This window comes from Rattus norvegicus, chromosome 13 (assembly GCF_021556685.1).
Source record: "Rattus norvegicus strain SHRSP/BbbUtx chromosome 13, alternate assembly SHRSP_T2T, whole genome shotgun sequence".
In the NCBI taxonomy this organism is placed as follows: domain Eukaryota; kingdom Metazoa; phylum Chordata; class Mammalia; order Rodentia; family Muridae; genus Rattus; species Rattus norvegicus.
This window is the reverse complement of record NC_141546.1, coordinates 105,122,084-105,136,562: the sequence shown is the minus strand read 5'-3', so window position 1 is coordinate 105,136,562 and position 14,479 is coordinate 105,122,084. Positions and strand designations below refer to the sequence as shown.

The 14,479-nt window shown below is 49.3% G+C and overlaps 1 protein-coding gene across 22 annotated transcripts in view; it reads left to right on the top strand.

The window, feature by feature from the left end:
• The window catches only part of Vash2 (vasohibin 2), a 31,409-nt gene extending 16,976 nt beyond the window's left edge, over positions 1-14,433 (top strand). For 3 of the 22 annotated variants that reach the window (NM_001394373.1, XM_087581447.1, NM_001429854.1), the window contains 3 exon segments: positions 1,594-1,975; positions 3,517-3,632; positions 11,929-14,432. In NM_001394373.1, the coding sequence (NP_001381302.1) occupies positions 1,594-1,975; positions 3,517-3,632; positions 11,929-12,001 (571 nt within the window). In that variant the 3' untranslated portion in view covers positions 12,002-14,432. 22 annotated transcript variants of the gene reach the window in all.
• Positions 14,434-14,479: the final 46 nt, after the last annotated feature.

Genomic DNA, 14,479 nt, shown 5'->3' with positions numbered 1-14,479 from the left:
CTGGGTTGCTCTGTTTGTGACATGTATTAAAGAGTATCATGATTACTTTGTTCTGTTTTTGAGACAGTCCTAAGTATTCCAGGCTGGCCTCGAACTTCCTCCAGCCCTCTAGGACGACAGGCCTGTGCCAGTGTGCTTGGGTAGCATCTTGTCCTTTTTTGGCTGAGGATTGAACCTAGGACCTCGTGTTTGCAAGACAAGAGCTTTTCCACTCAGCTGCAGCCCCTATCACTGTACGACATAGTTTCCCAGTACATGTAAAAGTCATCTGAAGGTCCCCTGTCTTCCTTACTTTCTGTTGCTGTGGTAAGACACTCTGACCAAGGCAACTTACCAGAGAGTATTTGGGGTCTCACAGTTCCAGAGGGTGAGCCCATAACCACTATGGCTGGGAGCGTGACAACGGAAGGCATGACCCTGGAGCAGTAGCTGAGAGCTTATGTCTTGAGACACAACCCAAAAGGCAGGGAGAGAGCTAACTGGGGATATATGTGGCCTTGCCTCAGTGATCCCAGCACTGGCTGGAGAGGTAGAGACAGGAAGACCCCTGGGTATCACTGGCTAACCAGCTTCTCTTAATGATCGAGTTCTAGGACAAGAGCCCCTGACGTGAAAAGTAAGCACAGCATAGGAACATGGAGGTGGATGTCTGACCTCCACACTCATGTACCCGCACCACACCATGCACACACATACACGTGCACACTCATGTACACACAACACACCTTGCATGCATGCACATACATACATGCACACGCATACACACAAAGTCATGTAAATACATCACGCCATGTACACATGCATATACACACACATACTCATACACACAGCATACCATGCACACACATGCATACACACACACACACTCATACACACAGCATACCATGCACACACATGCATACACACACACACACACTCATACACACAGCATACCATGCACACACATGCATATATACATACACACACATACTCATACATACAGCATACCATGCACACACATGCATATACATGCACACACACACACACACACACACACACATACACACACACACACACAAAGTAAAAATGCCTTAAGGAGCTCCACGTGCCCTGTAGAAACCAGATAAGGCAAAGGTGCCTGGTTATTGCTTTGTTTGGCATTTAACTTTTGAAGACGGCAGATTTTCTCTTCAGCCACTATTCACTTGGTTTTGGTAATGGGTCAGAGAGTTGATACTCAAAGGCACCCAGCAAATTCCTTGTAGAGGATTCATCTGGGAAGGTTAGATACCATGCTGCTGGAGACAGGGGGATGGACTCACTGGCCCAGCAGCAGTGTCATATTCTAGAATTTTTTGACTTTGTTGTTGGTGGTGTTTTTTGGTTTGGAGTGTGTGTGTGTGTGTGTGTGTGTGTGTGTGTGTGTGTGTGCATGCATGTGTGCACATGAGAGACAAGGTTTCTTTGTGTAGCCCTGGCTGTCCTGGAAGTCTGTAAACCAGGCTGGCTTTGAACTCACAGTGGTCCCTCTGCCTCCCAAGTGCTGAGATTAAAGGCGTGTGCCACCGTGCCTGTCACTCTCGAATCGCTCTTCCTTGACTCTGCTCCACTCAGATATTTAACCAATGGGCAGCCTTCCATTGAGCGGTTCCCTATCAGCTTTAAAACCTACTTCTCAGGAAGCTACTTTCACCATGTCGTGCTGGGGATTTACTGCAATGGTTACTACGGTTCACTGGGCATGAGCCGAAGGGCGGAGCTGATGGACAAGCCGCTGACCTTTAGGACTCTGAGTGACCTTGTCTTTGACTTTGAAGACTCCTATAAGAAATACCTTCACACGGTCAAGAAGGTCAAGATTGGGCTGTACGTCCCCCATGAGCCTCACAGCTTCCAGCCCATCGAGTGGAAGCAACTTGTCCTCAATGTCTCAAAGATGCTGAGGGCTGACATCAGGAAGGAGCTGGAGAAGTACGCCAGGGACATGCGGATGAAGGTGAGTTCAGGACAAGCACATGGTGTGTGGGAGCCTTTTCTCATCTGTACTGGTTACTTTACACACGGGACAGAATCCCTGACCTGACCATCCAGAAGGGAGGGACGGAGGATATTCTGGCCCTGACCATCCAGAAGGGAGGGACAGAGGATATTCTGGTTCACAGTTGAAGGGTGCTCTCCATCATGGGAAGGAACAGTGGTGGGAACCTGAGGCAACTGTGACCACTACTGGGCTGGATTCACTTTCTCTCTTTTATTCAGATTGGCTTCAGCCCATAGGATGGTGCTGCCCACATTAGTGTGTGGTTCCCAACTCAGTTCACCCAGCCAAAAAAACTTCCTCACAGACACCCTCAAAGAGCTGTCTCCCTTTGAGGTCCTCAATCTCATCAAACTGAGAGTCCAGATTTAACAGTCACATGGTCTGTGCCTCTTTCTAGATGGCATGGAATGTTTCTTGGTTAGTGGCCACAATAGGAACAAAACCTCTTCATCCTCATTTGACCGGATGGTTAGTCTCTGCATGTGGTCTGGCTTCCCCTCTTTGCCGGTGGACTTTTACACCATCAGTTTCAGCCAACTGTGGATCAAGGACAATAGGAAAAAAAAAACCTTGCAGCTGTGTAAAGATTTTTCTTATTAGTCCCTAAGTAGCATCTATTTGAACAGTTGTCATACCTTAGGCATTACAGGCCGTCGAGTTGTGGTTCAGTCTAGAGGAGGATGGACACACATTGTGTGCAAGCAGAAGGAACTTGAATGCCCATGGATTTTGGTGTCCCTTTGGGATCCTGGAACTGATTCCCACAAGGACCCTGAGGGGCAAATGGTGCTTCATAAACCACAGCTGAAACCATCTTAAATATTGCAAAGGAAGCAGCGTCTCCTCAATTCCTTCCATCAACTAAGATCCAAAACTGAGAGACCAGGAAGTTACATCTCAGGATGAGACAGTCACCCTGTCTTACGTCACACTGCATCTCCTACAGATCTAAGTTGCAAGGCCTTTGGCATCTGGTGTCACAACAGATAGGAGGGACATTTGCTGTGCAGACCTTGGCTAGATGGTCTCATTATCCACTCTTCCCTCTGTCAGCTCACCTCTGTGGTGGCAGCACACCTACTTGTCCCTGTCCCTCCAGGGCCTGTGGAGACACTGAGACAGTGACTACTCAGGATTCAGGCTTGCTTATCTTCACCCTTCAGGGCTTGGGGTGCTGATCTGAAGCCCACTCTGACTAACTGTGGGAGGAAGGGTCAGCTGGAGAACCGTAGAGGAGATCTGCCCCCCAACCCCAGGGCGAGAAACATGCCAGCTCCAGGAGGCTGAGGGGCTGGGCTTGGCTCCTCTCCCTCCACAGAAAAGGGGATGATGTGCTGCTACACCTCACCCTCCAGGAAGTGAGACCCTTTTCTTTTCCCAGTGCAGTAGGAGAGGAACATGTGTCTTGGATGCTGTGGTTGGGGCATTGTGCTGTGGGCAGGTGAGAGAGGGTGTCCTTAGGATCCAGTGTGGCTAATTCCTCCTGTCCCCTTCAGATCTTGAAACCTGCAAGTGGCCACTCTCCAACCCAAGTGAGAATCCGGGGAAAGTCCCTGTCTCCACGGAGGAGACAAGCAAGCCCTCCGAGGAGGCTCGGCAGGCGAGACAAATCGTGAGTGCCATTTTCTCTTTCCTAGCACACACATTTGTAGGCGTGTCCTGACCCATGGGGATAAAGCTGAGTCCTCTCTGAGGGGACTCCCCCCATTCACAGGTCATGCACAGAAACAGTGCTATGGTGTGGGCCACCTCAGGCAGTGCTCTGCCGAGGATGAGGTGAACATACAAATGGAGGGAGAAGCCAGGGAAGACCTAAGAATGGAAGAACACTGGAAATGGAATTAGGAACCTCGGGGCTGGAATCAGCTAGTCTACTTAGAAGCTACCATGGCATTTTTGTAACACTCTTGGGTCTAAGTTTAAATTTGTCAATTTCAGGGACCGGCTTACCTTTGTGCCCAGCAGGATATGGCTGCCGTCAGCCAGTAGTGGTGCAGGGATGCATCCTCATCCTTGGCTAACTACCATAGTCTGGAGATGCTGCCACAGCTCCTTAGGTCAAAATGACTCATATAAGATATGACAGTTGACCTGCTGAGAATCTCCAGGTAACCAGGGATGACTAGCTAGCAAGTCCTGAGGCCATGGTCACATAAACACTAAGCTGTCGGTGTTTGCAAATGACCAAAGTGTAGGTTGTCGAAGTGGCTTCTTGATTACTGGGGACTAGGGCGATACACAGAAATCTCGATTGAGTTCCCGCTCAGCCGCTGCATGGAAGCCAAGTGGTCAACCCAAGGGAGCCAGAGTTTGCATTTGTAAGAGGCTAAGAAGGATTCCTCACCTGTCACCCAATGTTGTTGAGCAGATCTAATTAGATTGAATGGTGGGTGTGGCTCCTTAATGGTAAACCATGTTCACAAAAGCATGTTCTGATCAACATGTTCTTCCCATCGGCTATGAAGGGACAGTTCTGCTGTGTTCACTTCTGGATGAGGAGATCCGAAAACAACAAGCGCTTGTTATCTTGGTCCTGAGTCCTGTAGCTGGTCAGTAAGGAAGCCAGCATAGCTCCCTAGACTCTAGGGAGGTGACGGGAGAGGGGTGCTTCTGTTTGGGGATAACAGGATAGGACAAAGTGTTTCAAAGAAGGTTCTTGCTTATCACTCCACATCCCACCCACCCAACCCCCACTGCAGGTTTAGCATGGACAGTTAGCAGAGACTTGCTAAAATGACAGGTGTCCAGGACTTCTGTGACAAGAAAGGCCGAGATGTGGATGCTGCAGCATATGGCCATCTTAGAGAGGCCAATGGCTTCCGTGTATGGCCTTGCAGTCTTGCCCTCAATGCCTGTCTCTTGACCTTGACACCCATCCTCACCACATCATCTCTGACCTTGGCGCCCATCCTCACTGAGGCCAAGCTCTCTTGACTCAGTCATCAGTTCCAGCTATGCTGTCGTCCAGAACCGTGAATCCTTCCTGACAGGTCAATGACACAGACCCAGCAGCAGAAAGGGAGACCTGTCTTTTGGTCTATTGTCCCCTCTGTCCATGAAGGTAACAGTCATTAATTCCTTTGAGGCTCCCATGAACAGAAGGGGTTCAGCCGCCCATAGTGGGTGGTGCTCTTCCCCAAAGAACCTGGACCAGTGCACAGGGGCTGTGATCTCTGCACAGAGTGACAGCCATTGGCAGGTCGACATTTCTGAGTCAACGTTTCTGGTTGGATTCTACTCGGTGTAGGAGGAGTGTGGGAAGTTCTTAACCAGTGAACGACTGGTGACTGAGGGGACAGGGCAGAGTGGCCATCAGGATGGAGTCAGGAGTCTGATGGTGATGGTTTGATGTAGAGGCAGGGGAAGCGTGAGCTGAAACTGTGGGCTCTGAGGTGCTTATCAGGCTCCAGGAGGAGCCTGTTCTAAAAAAATACCGATAGACCTGGGGTTTAAGAACAGCTTTAAAATGGAAGGCTCTGACCCAGAAGTGACAGTTCAAACAGTGACTTGTCGGTGAGGAAAGAAGAAGAAGAAAGTAATGGGTAGCTGTGGGGAGATGAGAGAAAGCAGAGATCAACTTAGGAGATGAGGGAAGGGCTGGCTAAGAGGGAGCTTCTGGCTCCATGTTGGCTGCTGTCCTTGTCAGTGGTGAGTATTAGACAGCCCCCATTGCCCTATGTTGTAATAGATATTTATTCTCAATCCGGGGTTTCTACCTCACCTTTGATCATTCAGTTCCCAGATAAAAGACACGTGACTCTTATATTTATAGTAAGCCTTCAACAGTACTAGACCTGGGCAGATGTCTACCCCCTAAGCTATTATTTTTGCCTCCCTATCAGTGACCCTGAGTTACCTGTTACACATGGGCTGCTCTTAATTCCAATGGCCAGCCATTGGACAGTTCTTATGATCCCTTTCCTCATGGCATCTTGCTCTTCCTTCTCCCTCCTCATGGCTCCCTTCCTCATGGTTTTCCTCCAATCCCAAGCTCAGGAACCAAACACTCCAGCTGTCTCAATTCTGCCCAGCTATAGGCTGCCGGCGTCTTTACTCATCAATCAGGGATAACTTGGGCAGGAGGGGAAAGGTTAAGTGTTACTTAGGTCTTTGTGGGGATTCTCTCATCCCTGGGGGCAACCAGGCCTTGGGGGCCAGTATTTAGTACTGTAATACACAGCAAAAGACCAAATCTCAACAGCCCTACTCTGGGGAACCCACTGACCCTTTCTGCCCACCTGGAGAGCCTGGGAGTGAGGAGAAAGAATGAGGGCAGATAGTGGCCCCTAAGCCAGAAGGGACGGTCTCCGAGAAGAGGGGCTTCAGTTTTGTCACCCTCCTGCCTTCACACCCCATGGTTCTTTTCAACCCCATGATAGGAGCTCCAGGAGGACCAAGGTGAGGACTCATGGTCCAGTGGCAAAAATGTCAACTCAAAAACAGCATGGGTAGTTGAGGTTTGGGGGAGGAACGGAAGACACTAGGGACTCTGGGGATCTTTGGAACAGTGTGACAGGACTTGACAGGGCTTGACCTGTGAAAGGGGGAAATGGGGGGTGGGGAACCAGGAGGACAGCACAAAGGATGAACCCTGAGCTGAGACCCAGTGGACCAGGATGTGGCTTTGGGCAAACCATTTCTTTAGGCCTTGGTTTCCTTACTTGTAAAGAGGAGTGGAATTAGAGTAGATTCCTTGAAGTAGTTTGTAGAACATCGTGTATTCCCTCTGGGCCTTTTCCTTGCAGAACTGAAGAGAACTACACCATCTTTGACAACAAGGTGGAAATAACCAGGAGCAAGAGGTGAAGGTTCAAAAAGAAAGTGGTGAATTCAGGAAGCAAGGTTTTTGGGCAGCCAGGGTCAGAGGGAGGGGATGCTACAGTGTGGGCTTAGGGGCAGGAAGGGGTTAGAGGGGCAGTAGGTAGACAAACAAGCAGAGAGGCTGGTGGTTTGAGCCTCCGGTGGCCTTGGGCCAGGGGATGGAAGCCATGCTGTCTGGAAAAGACAGCGGTGGTTGCATACTGAGCAGGGCCCAGGCTGAGGACCTCACTGACAGGTGGATCCTGGTTTCTCAGAGGGGCCTTGCTCCAAATCAGAATGGGGGAAATCACCCTTCCCTGGGGCTTCTGAACCAGCAGCTTTGGGTCAGGAATCTGAGTTTTTATTTTTGACAAGCCCTCAGTTCTGTGGCTGAGTGGGTGGGGTCCACAACTTGAGTTCCCCAGAGTCATTCAGCAGCAGACCCACCTCTACTGGGCTTTATGAACCAAGGCAAAGAGTTTGCATTAACAACCAACGTGGCAAGATGAAAGTGTTGAAGGCCAGTCATACCCTAGACTTGTCCAGCCCTGGCAGGCCTCTGACTGAGACGGTCTCCAGGTAAGCTTGACTGGTTCCCATGATCAGGCCTCCCTGAAGTCAATCTGGGAGATGCCTATGAGTCACCCTCACAGGAGACAGAAAGAGAACTGACTTTCTTTGTCCCAGACCCTAATCTCTACTACTTTGTCATGCAGCCAAGACAATCGGCCACACCAGCACCTTCATCTGCATCCGAGGAAGACAGCTGTTAGACAGCTACAGTTGTGAGTTCAAAGCTGTGGGTGCCAGGACCCCACTTATCCCCACCCCTCCTGACACTAGAGTGTCCTGAGAGTGGAGAGGACGACCAGGAGGAGCTGGATCTCCAGGTGTTTCCCTTCCATCGTCTTCCTATTGCCGCCCCCCAAGGTCTTTCCCAGCCCCTGCGGGGCAGTCATAGGCCTGTATATTGTAAAGTTTCAAAAAAGGTGGGGTGCAACTCCCAAGGCCTGCAGATTCAGGCCCATAGCCTTTCTCCTGCTGAGCAGGTCCCAGGAGCCCCTCATTAACTCTTTCCAGTGGGGAGTGTGGAGAGGGATCTACATGTAAGCCAGGTGGCCTTGGGACAGCATGGTGGTCATCGGGAGCCCTGCACATGTGGGGACCAGAGGAGACTACAGAGCTCATAGGCCACGCTTGCTCCTCTCCGTATCATGGGGAGTGTGGAGAGGGATCTACATGTAAGCCAGGTGGCCTTGGGACAGCCTGGTGGTCATCGGGAGCCCTGCACATGTGGGGACCAGAGGAGACTACAGAGCTCATAGGCCACGCTTGCTCCTCTCTGTATCACGAATCCTGGCCTCTTAGCTCTCTATGTGCATATGGAGGTTGGGAGGAGCCTCAAAAGGGTATCTATGGAGGCTTCTGTTCAAAGTGGACTGAGGTGAGCGGGGAGGGAACGGTCTCCCTGGTTCCTCTTATACCTCGGCTCCTGATGGTCAGAACTAGGGAAGGAAGGACTGTGCTGCCATGCAAGAGAGGGAAGGACTACAGAAGACAGAAGCAAAAGAACGGCCGGAGGGGCTGGGGACTTAGCTCAGTGGTAGAGCGCTTACCTAGGAAGCGCAAGGCCCTGGGTTCGGTCCCCAGCTCCGAAAAAAAGAACAAAAAAAAAAAAAAAAAAAGAACGGCCGGAGAGCAGGGATCACAGGAGACATGGAAACTCCAAGCTGACTCGTCTCTCTGTTGATGTATACATCTGCCATAACCACAGGCTAGACCAGCATCATAGGTTAGACCAGCACCCCCCAGCTCCCAGACATAAGCCAACAAAAGGCTCTTCTCTCCTGCCTATAGCCTTCTTCAGGCAGGCTTTGGTTCGGCTAGTCTTGCTTTTTAAAAGGGACAGCATTGACCATGCCCCAGTGGCTTCAGACACTGGGCTTGCTGAGCTGATCTTCATCGGGAAAGTCTCTTGGATGCCACTGTCATGCTATTATCTCATCATTACCTAAGGCCAGCAAGTCTGCTGAGTGCTCAGGGAGGAAAATAACCACAGTTGGCGTGAGGCTGCCAGCTGATGCCCGTACATAGTTCTAGGGGCTTACGCTGCCCTCCGCTCGCAGCTGGAGCCACTTCAGCTCTGCATTCCTCTCTGTCTTTGCACTTGCCTAAATAATCCCCTTAGGAACATGTGTGTCACTGGGTTGACACAAGAGTCAGCTGAGTGGGAGGCTGAGAGTGACTTTACCAGCCTCAATTAAGATCAGGTTTCTAAAGGGAGATGGCCTTCCCCTCCCCCGGGGCCTCTTCTCTGCTCCCTCAGAGTGTTTTGGTCTTATTATCATCACTACATGTATATTTGTGTAAGGACACACATACATGTGAGGGGCAGAGGACAACTTGTGGGTTCTTACCTTCCACCATGGATCACGCTTGGTGACAAGTGCCTTTAACTACTGAGCCATAGTCCCTCCCACAAAGAACAGTCGCTTCTTTGCCTCTCAACTCGACCCACTAGGGGTTCTTAGAGGAAAGTGGGGAAGGAGATTGGGGTCTGTGTTTCAAAGCGCCTGTCAACTTAAACCAACTCCTTCCCAACTCTGGGAGTCAATTCCCTGTAATTCTTTTCTGATAGTTGTTCACAGTGGGTAGAGAAGTCAGGGGATCCTGATGTGGCAGGGCATCCATTTTTCCAGTTACTTGAGAGGTGGGAGCCAGGAAGATCTCTTGTGTCCTCAAGTTCAAGAGCAGTTTAGACTATATTGAGGCAATCAGTAGAGAAGAGAGAAGAGAGGCTGGAGACATGGCTCAGTTGTCGGCTTGCTACACAAGCTTGAGGTGAGTTCAGATCCTGATACTTTTAAAAGGCCAGGTATGGCAGCTCACACACTGTAAGCCCACTGTGTGGGGCAGGGGAGACAGGGTAATGTGAGGCTTTCTGGAAGCCAGCTTATCTCAGTCTACAAACTCAAAGTCTAGTCATAGATTCCCATCTCAAGAAAATAAATTAGGTGAAGTAAGGAAGAAAACAGGTCAGCCCCTGGCCTCCACATGCAATGGACACACTTGGACACATACCTCTACGCACATCCTCTCAGGAACATCTACAGCAAAAACAATAAGGGAAGACCATCCCTTCACTGGGGTCGGCTTCTCCAAGGACCAGCCGGTCTAAGCCTTTTTCTCTCCTCATTTTTCTTTTACCTAGCCTTCCTCTTTTTCTTTTTTCTGCCATATTTTCTTTTCCCCCTTTCCCTTTTCTTTTGGCTATTAATCGACCAAGGGAACTCAGGGGGGTCCTGGAAGCCTCTCTTCACAGTTTGTAGGCAGTGGTCCCATTGAAAGTAGCTGATCTCGAGGGCATGACTGGACCAAGCCGGCGTTACCTTGAAGGCCTCGAGCTCACTAACACCGCTGAGAGAAGGTGCACACCTCCACTACATTCCCACAGAGTGTCACTCGGGCATCCCAGGAACCATGAGAAGACATGCAAATGTGGTGCAGACCAGTACATGCACCGTCCACAGGAGACTAGGACACAAGTTCTTTAGTGGGTAGCAAGTTGGTAGATTTAGTGATCACTGTGAAGTTGTTTCACAGAGAATGATCATAGATCAAGATACCAGAATCTTTTTTTTTTTTTTTTGGTTCTTTTTTTTCGGAGCTGGGGACCGAACCCAGGGCCTTGCGCTTCCTAGGTAAGCGCTCTACCACTGAGCTAAATCCCCAGCCCCAAGATGCCAGAATCTTTTAGTGGCTACTTGAGAGGCAGGAGGATTCCAAATTCAAGGGCTGTCTGATAACTAACTGAGATTTCATCTCAAATGTAAAACGAGAAGGGAGTAGGGGAGGGTGCAGTGGCACAGCCTGCCTAACACAGGAGCGTTAGGTGTTTTAGGGCAGCCAAGCCCTTCTTAGAGAGACAGATTGCCAAGCTATGGAGTCAGCTGTTCAGATGAGAGAGCTGGACTACTTCCCTATCAAGAGGAAACAACTCGCTAAAGAGAAATCTTTCAAAGCTTTAAGAACTTTCTTATACCTGAGTTTTCACTTTTTAGCACTCAAGATAAAGTGTCACTGAATGTCATTGAAAGACATCTTTGATGATCTTGCGAAAATGACAGAACTCCTGAAGTAGAACTCACCAGCGTCCTGAATCCCACTTATAGTCTTGGTCATGTCGACCTACATGACAAGGGGTTCATCGGATAGTGGAAGCTGTCAGAAGGCTTACACAGTGTCACAGTGTCACCCTGGGAAGCTGCCAACACCTTGGCTAGGCAGCTCACTGCTGAGTGCTTTAGGAGTTTCTTAGCAAACATGCTCTGCACAGGGCAGTTTTGTGCTATGGCGTGTGGTTTCAGTGATTTCTGAAAGGTACACCTCAACTTTTTTTGTTTGTTTGTTTGAGACAGGGTTTCTCTGGCTGTCCTAGAACTTACTCTGTAGATGAGGCTGGCCTCACACTCAGAGATCTACCTGCTTCTGCCTCCTGAGTGCTGGCATTAAGGCGTGTGCCACCACAGTGGTCAATGCACCTTGATTTTACACATTCAAGCCTACAATATGAACCATCTCCGGTAACTGAGAATGTCCACCGAAACCTAGTCTCCTTGTGATCCCTGTGCTCACTGTTGCCAAAGAGAATTTGGCTTAGTCTTGTATGATATGTAACTTGTTAGGACCTCACAGGTACTGGGGTTTCAGAAGTTGTAACCCTGAACTTGGTGCTACACACCTATAATATCCAAACATAGGAGACTGAGGCTGCAGGGTACAAAGTTCAAGGCTACCCTGGGAAACAGTGAAACCCTGTCTCAAAAACCTGAGAGTCTGATTAATTTTGCGTGTTTATTTTCAAGGTTTTTGTTTTAATTTTACAAAATTCAAGCTTAAAAGACTCACTTGGTAGCAGAAATGCTTTTACACTTCTTCACTGAAAGCCTTAAAACCTGTCATGGAAGGCTCAGGAACAAGAGTTGGGAGTCAAGAGTGCAGGTGCAGGGAGCAGGCACATACTGGGTTAGCTAACCACACTGGAGACCCTTGAGGAGCTTCATTACTGTTTGTCTGTCTCTCTACCATCCTTCTGCCTTTGCCCTTAGGCCTGCTCTGACCGAGAAGAAGGTGGCTGACCTCAGTACTCTGAACGAAGTGGGCTATCAGATCCGGATCTAGCCAGGCAAGGCCAGCAAGGCTTCTATGGTGCTCTTCTCTGCGCTTTACCCAGCAGCTTCAGGAGGAACTGCAACTTGTGGAGTTTTGATTTTGAAGGATTTACCTGGAGATAGAATCTGAGTGGGTTTTTGAAAAACTCACTGGTCAGCAGGCATGACTGGGCTGAAGTGACGGACAAACCCCTGGGTTGACTGACTCCCTCACTCAGGATCTCAAGAACAATGTTACTGCAGTTTTCTATTTTTCCATTTGCCGACTTTCCGCTTGCTTTGGACATTACGCCTCGGCTATAGTAACCGTTTGTGGAGTCCCCTCCCACTTTTGGTACAGCAGGCAGCTCAGCCAGTACCGCCGTCTTCTCAGCAATAACAAGCGAGGATGGGTGGCTTCTTTAAACAGTTGATATTACCTCAGCGTTTGGCATCAGATATGCAGTCTTAATGAGTTTTATATTCTATTTGTATTGTTTTCCTACAGGGATCTCGATGGTCTGGAGGGTTTTTGTTGTTTTTTCTGGTTCACACGTGAGATGAGATTTAAGTTATATGCAGATGCTTTAGAAGCACTGAAGTTCTGGCAATAAGGGAAACAGTGGGGTCTTGGAGTCTCTTTCCTTAAAGCATCTGCTGACAGGTTTTCTCCTAACAAGCATGTTAAGAAGCTCTAGCCCATGCTGTTGCCAACAGTTAAGCCTTTTCTGAGTCAGGCAAAAAGCACAAGAGACCATGTGTTCCTGAAAACACAGCAGTGCTGAGACTTCTCAGACAGGAGGGCAGACGTCTGGTCAGCCTTGGCTCTTAGTGGCTCCTGGTAGTTAGTGTTCTGCTGTCTTTCATGAGGGTAGACATGTTTTCCAGGAGCTTGTCTTAGGCGCCACTTCATGGCCTTAGGAGGCACTGGGGGAAGCCAGGACCTTAAGCCTGTCTTAAGGGAGGAGTTTCAGCACAGTGCTCTGCCTCAGTGTTACCCAGGCCTAGAGCACAGTGAGCCTGCCTGTGGCCACTCCAGCACAGCTTCTGCTCGCACCACGAGGAGGAAGCACAGCTTCAAGTCATTCATCTTAGTGGTCACCATGCCAACTCAGGAGAGCAGAGGCCCAGCTGCAGCTGAGTGGCTGGCCCCCAGAGTTCAGCATGCTCCCTTTTGGCTGTGACTGGGGAGCTCTAAGAAGTCAACGTCTGCTCACTAAGTCTTTGCCAGGAAAACCCTAGGGCCACAAGGAGGGCAAAGGTGTGTGCAGAAAAAAAAAAAACAAAAAAAAAAACAAAAAAACAACCCACTCCCCACTCCAGCCAGCATTATTAATGAAAAGTTGTTTGCTTGGAAAGCTTAGTGTCCTTTATAGGACAGGACCAGGAAACTAAATCAGTGTGAGCTTCAAATTCTCAACTCAATGGCTTTCTTCAAGAATCCTGTTACTGCAGTTCAAGGTGAGTTATGGGGCCCAGGCGTGTGCTCAGAGCCTCTGGTTTGACGCCCAGCACCCGAGGAAGCCCCACCCCCCTCCACATGTCCTCACGATCCCTGTTGTCAGGGCCATGTGCACTGAAATGTTCCAAGAAGCAATCTGGTGAGTGCAGCCACCAGGCCTGTGTTCAAGGTCAGCTCACAGAGACACAGCACTGAACATCAGGACAACCTTGATGTGTGGCAACAGCAGGCAGCTGTGACACTGTCATCTAATCTCTTCCACAACCACCTGATTCTTAGGCTCTTCTTTCAAGGCAGGGTTGGTCAGAAACATTTAAAAGGCTCTTTATCACTCAATTTTACTGCCTGTAGTCACACTAAGACAGAAGCAAGCCCCAAACACCTACATTCTAATGCAATCGTTTACAGTAAGACAGCAAAAGTGAACCCAGCTTGTCTTACCTCAGACTGACCTTCTGTCTGGCAGTGATGTAGATGAAGAGGAAAACTGAGCTGACAGAAGCGAGTTTATCCTGTGCACCACGGCAAGACGCACAGAGCTGGATAAGGACGTGAGCCGACTGCTACTGACTGTGAAAGTGGCCTGGGTGCTTTCTGACATGCGGGGGGTGGGGGGGGACGGGACCGTGAGCACGCCGCCCCTTTCCATGAGTCAGCTGTTTCCTAGGGTGTCCTCAGCAGAGCGAGGTCATCAAAGGGCAGCCTTTGTAACCCCTCAGCTCACTGCAAGCCTTTCGTACACTAGACTTTTATGTACAACCTTGTACAATGTTTTTGACGTACAACTCAGATTCTTGTTTATTCTTAGACTTTGATCTGGCCAATACATTTTTAAAAAAATCTTTCAGATGAACCGTGATTGCTTTAGTGGGTATTTTTCTAAGTACATGAAGACTTGATGGTATTCCACAGAACACCACAAGTGCATGCTTCAGGCTCAAATCTCTCTCATGTGTCCACACACAGCATGGAACTGTAATAAAACTGATCTGGAAACTGAGGATTTCACGATGTTTTGTGCTGTTTTGTCCAACTGAACATACTGAC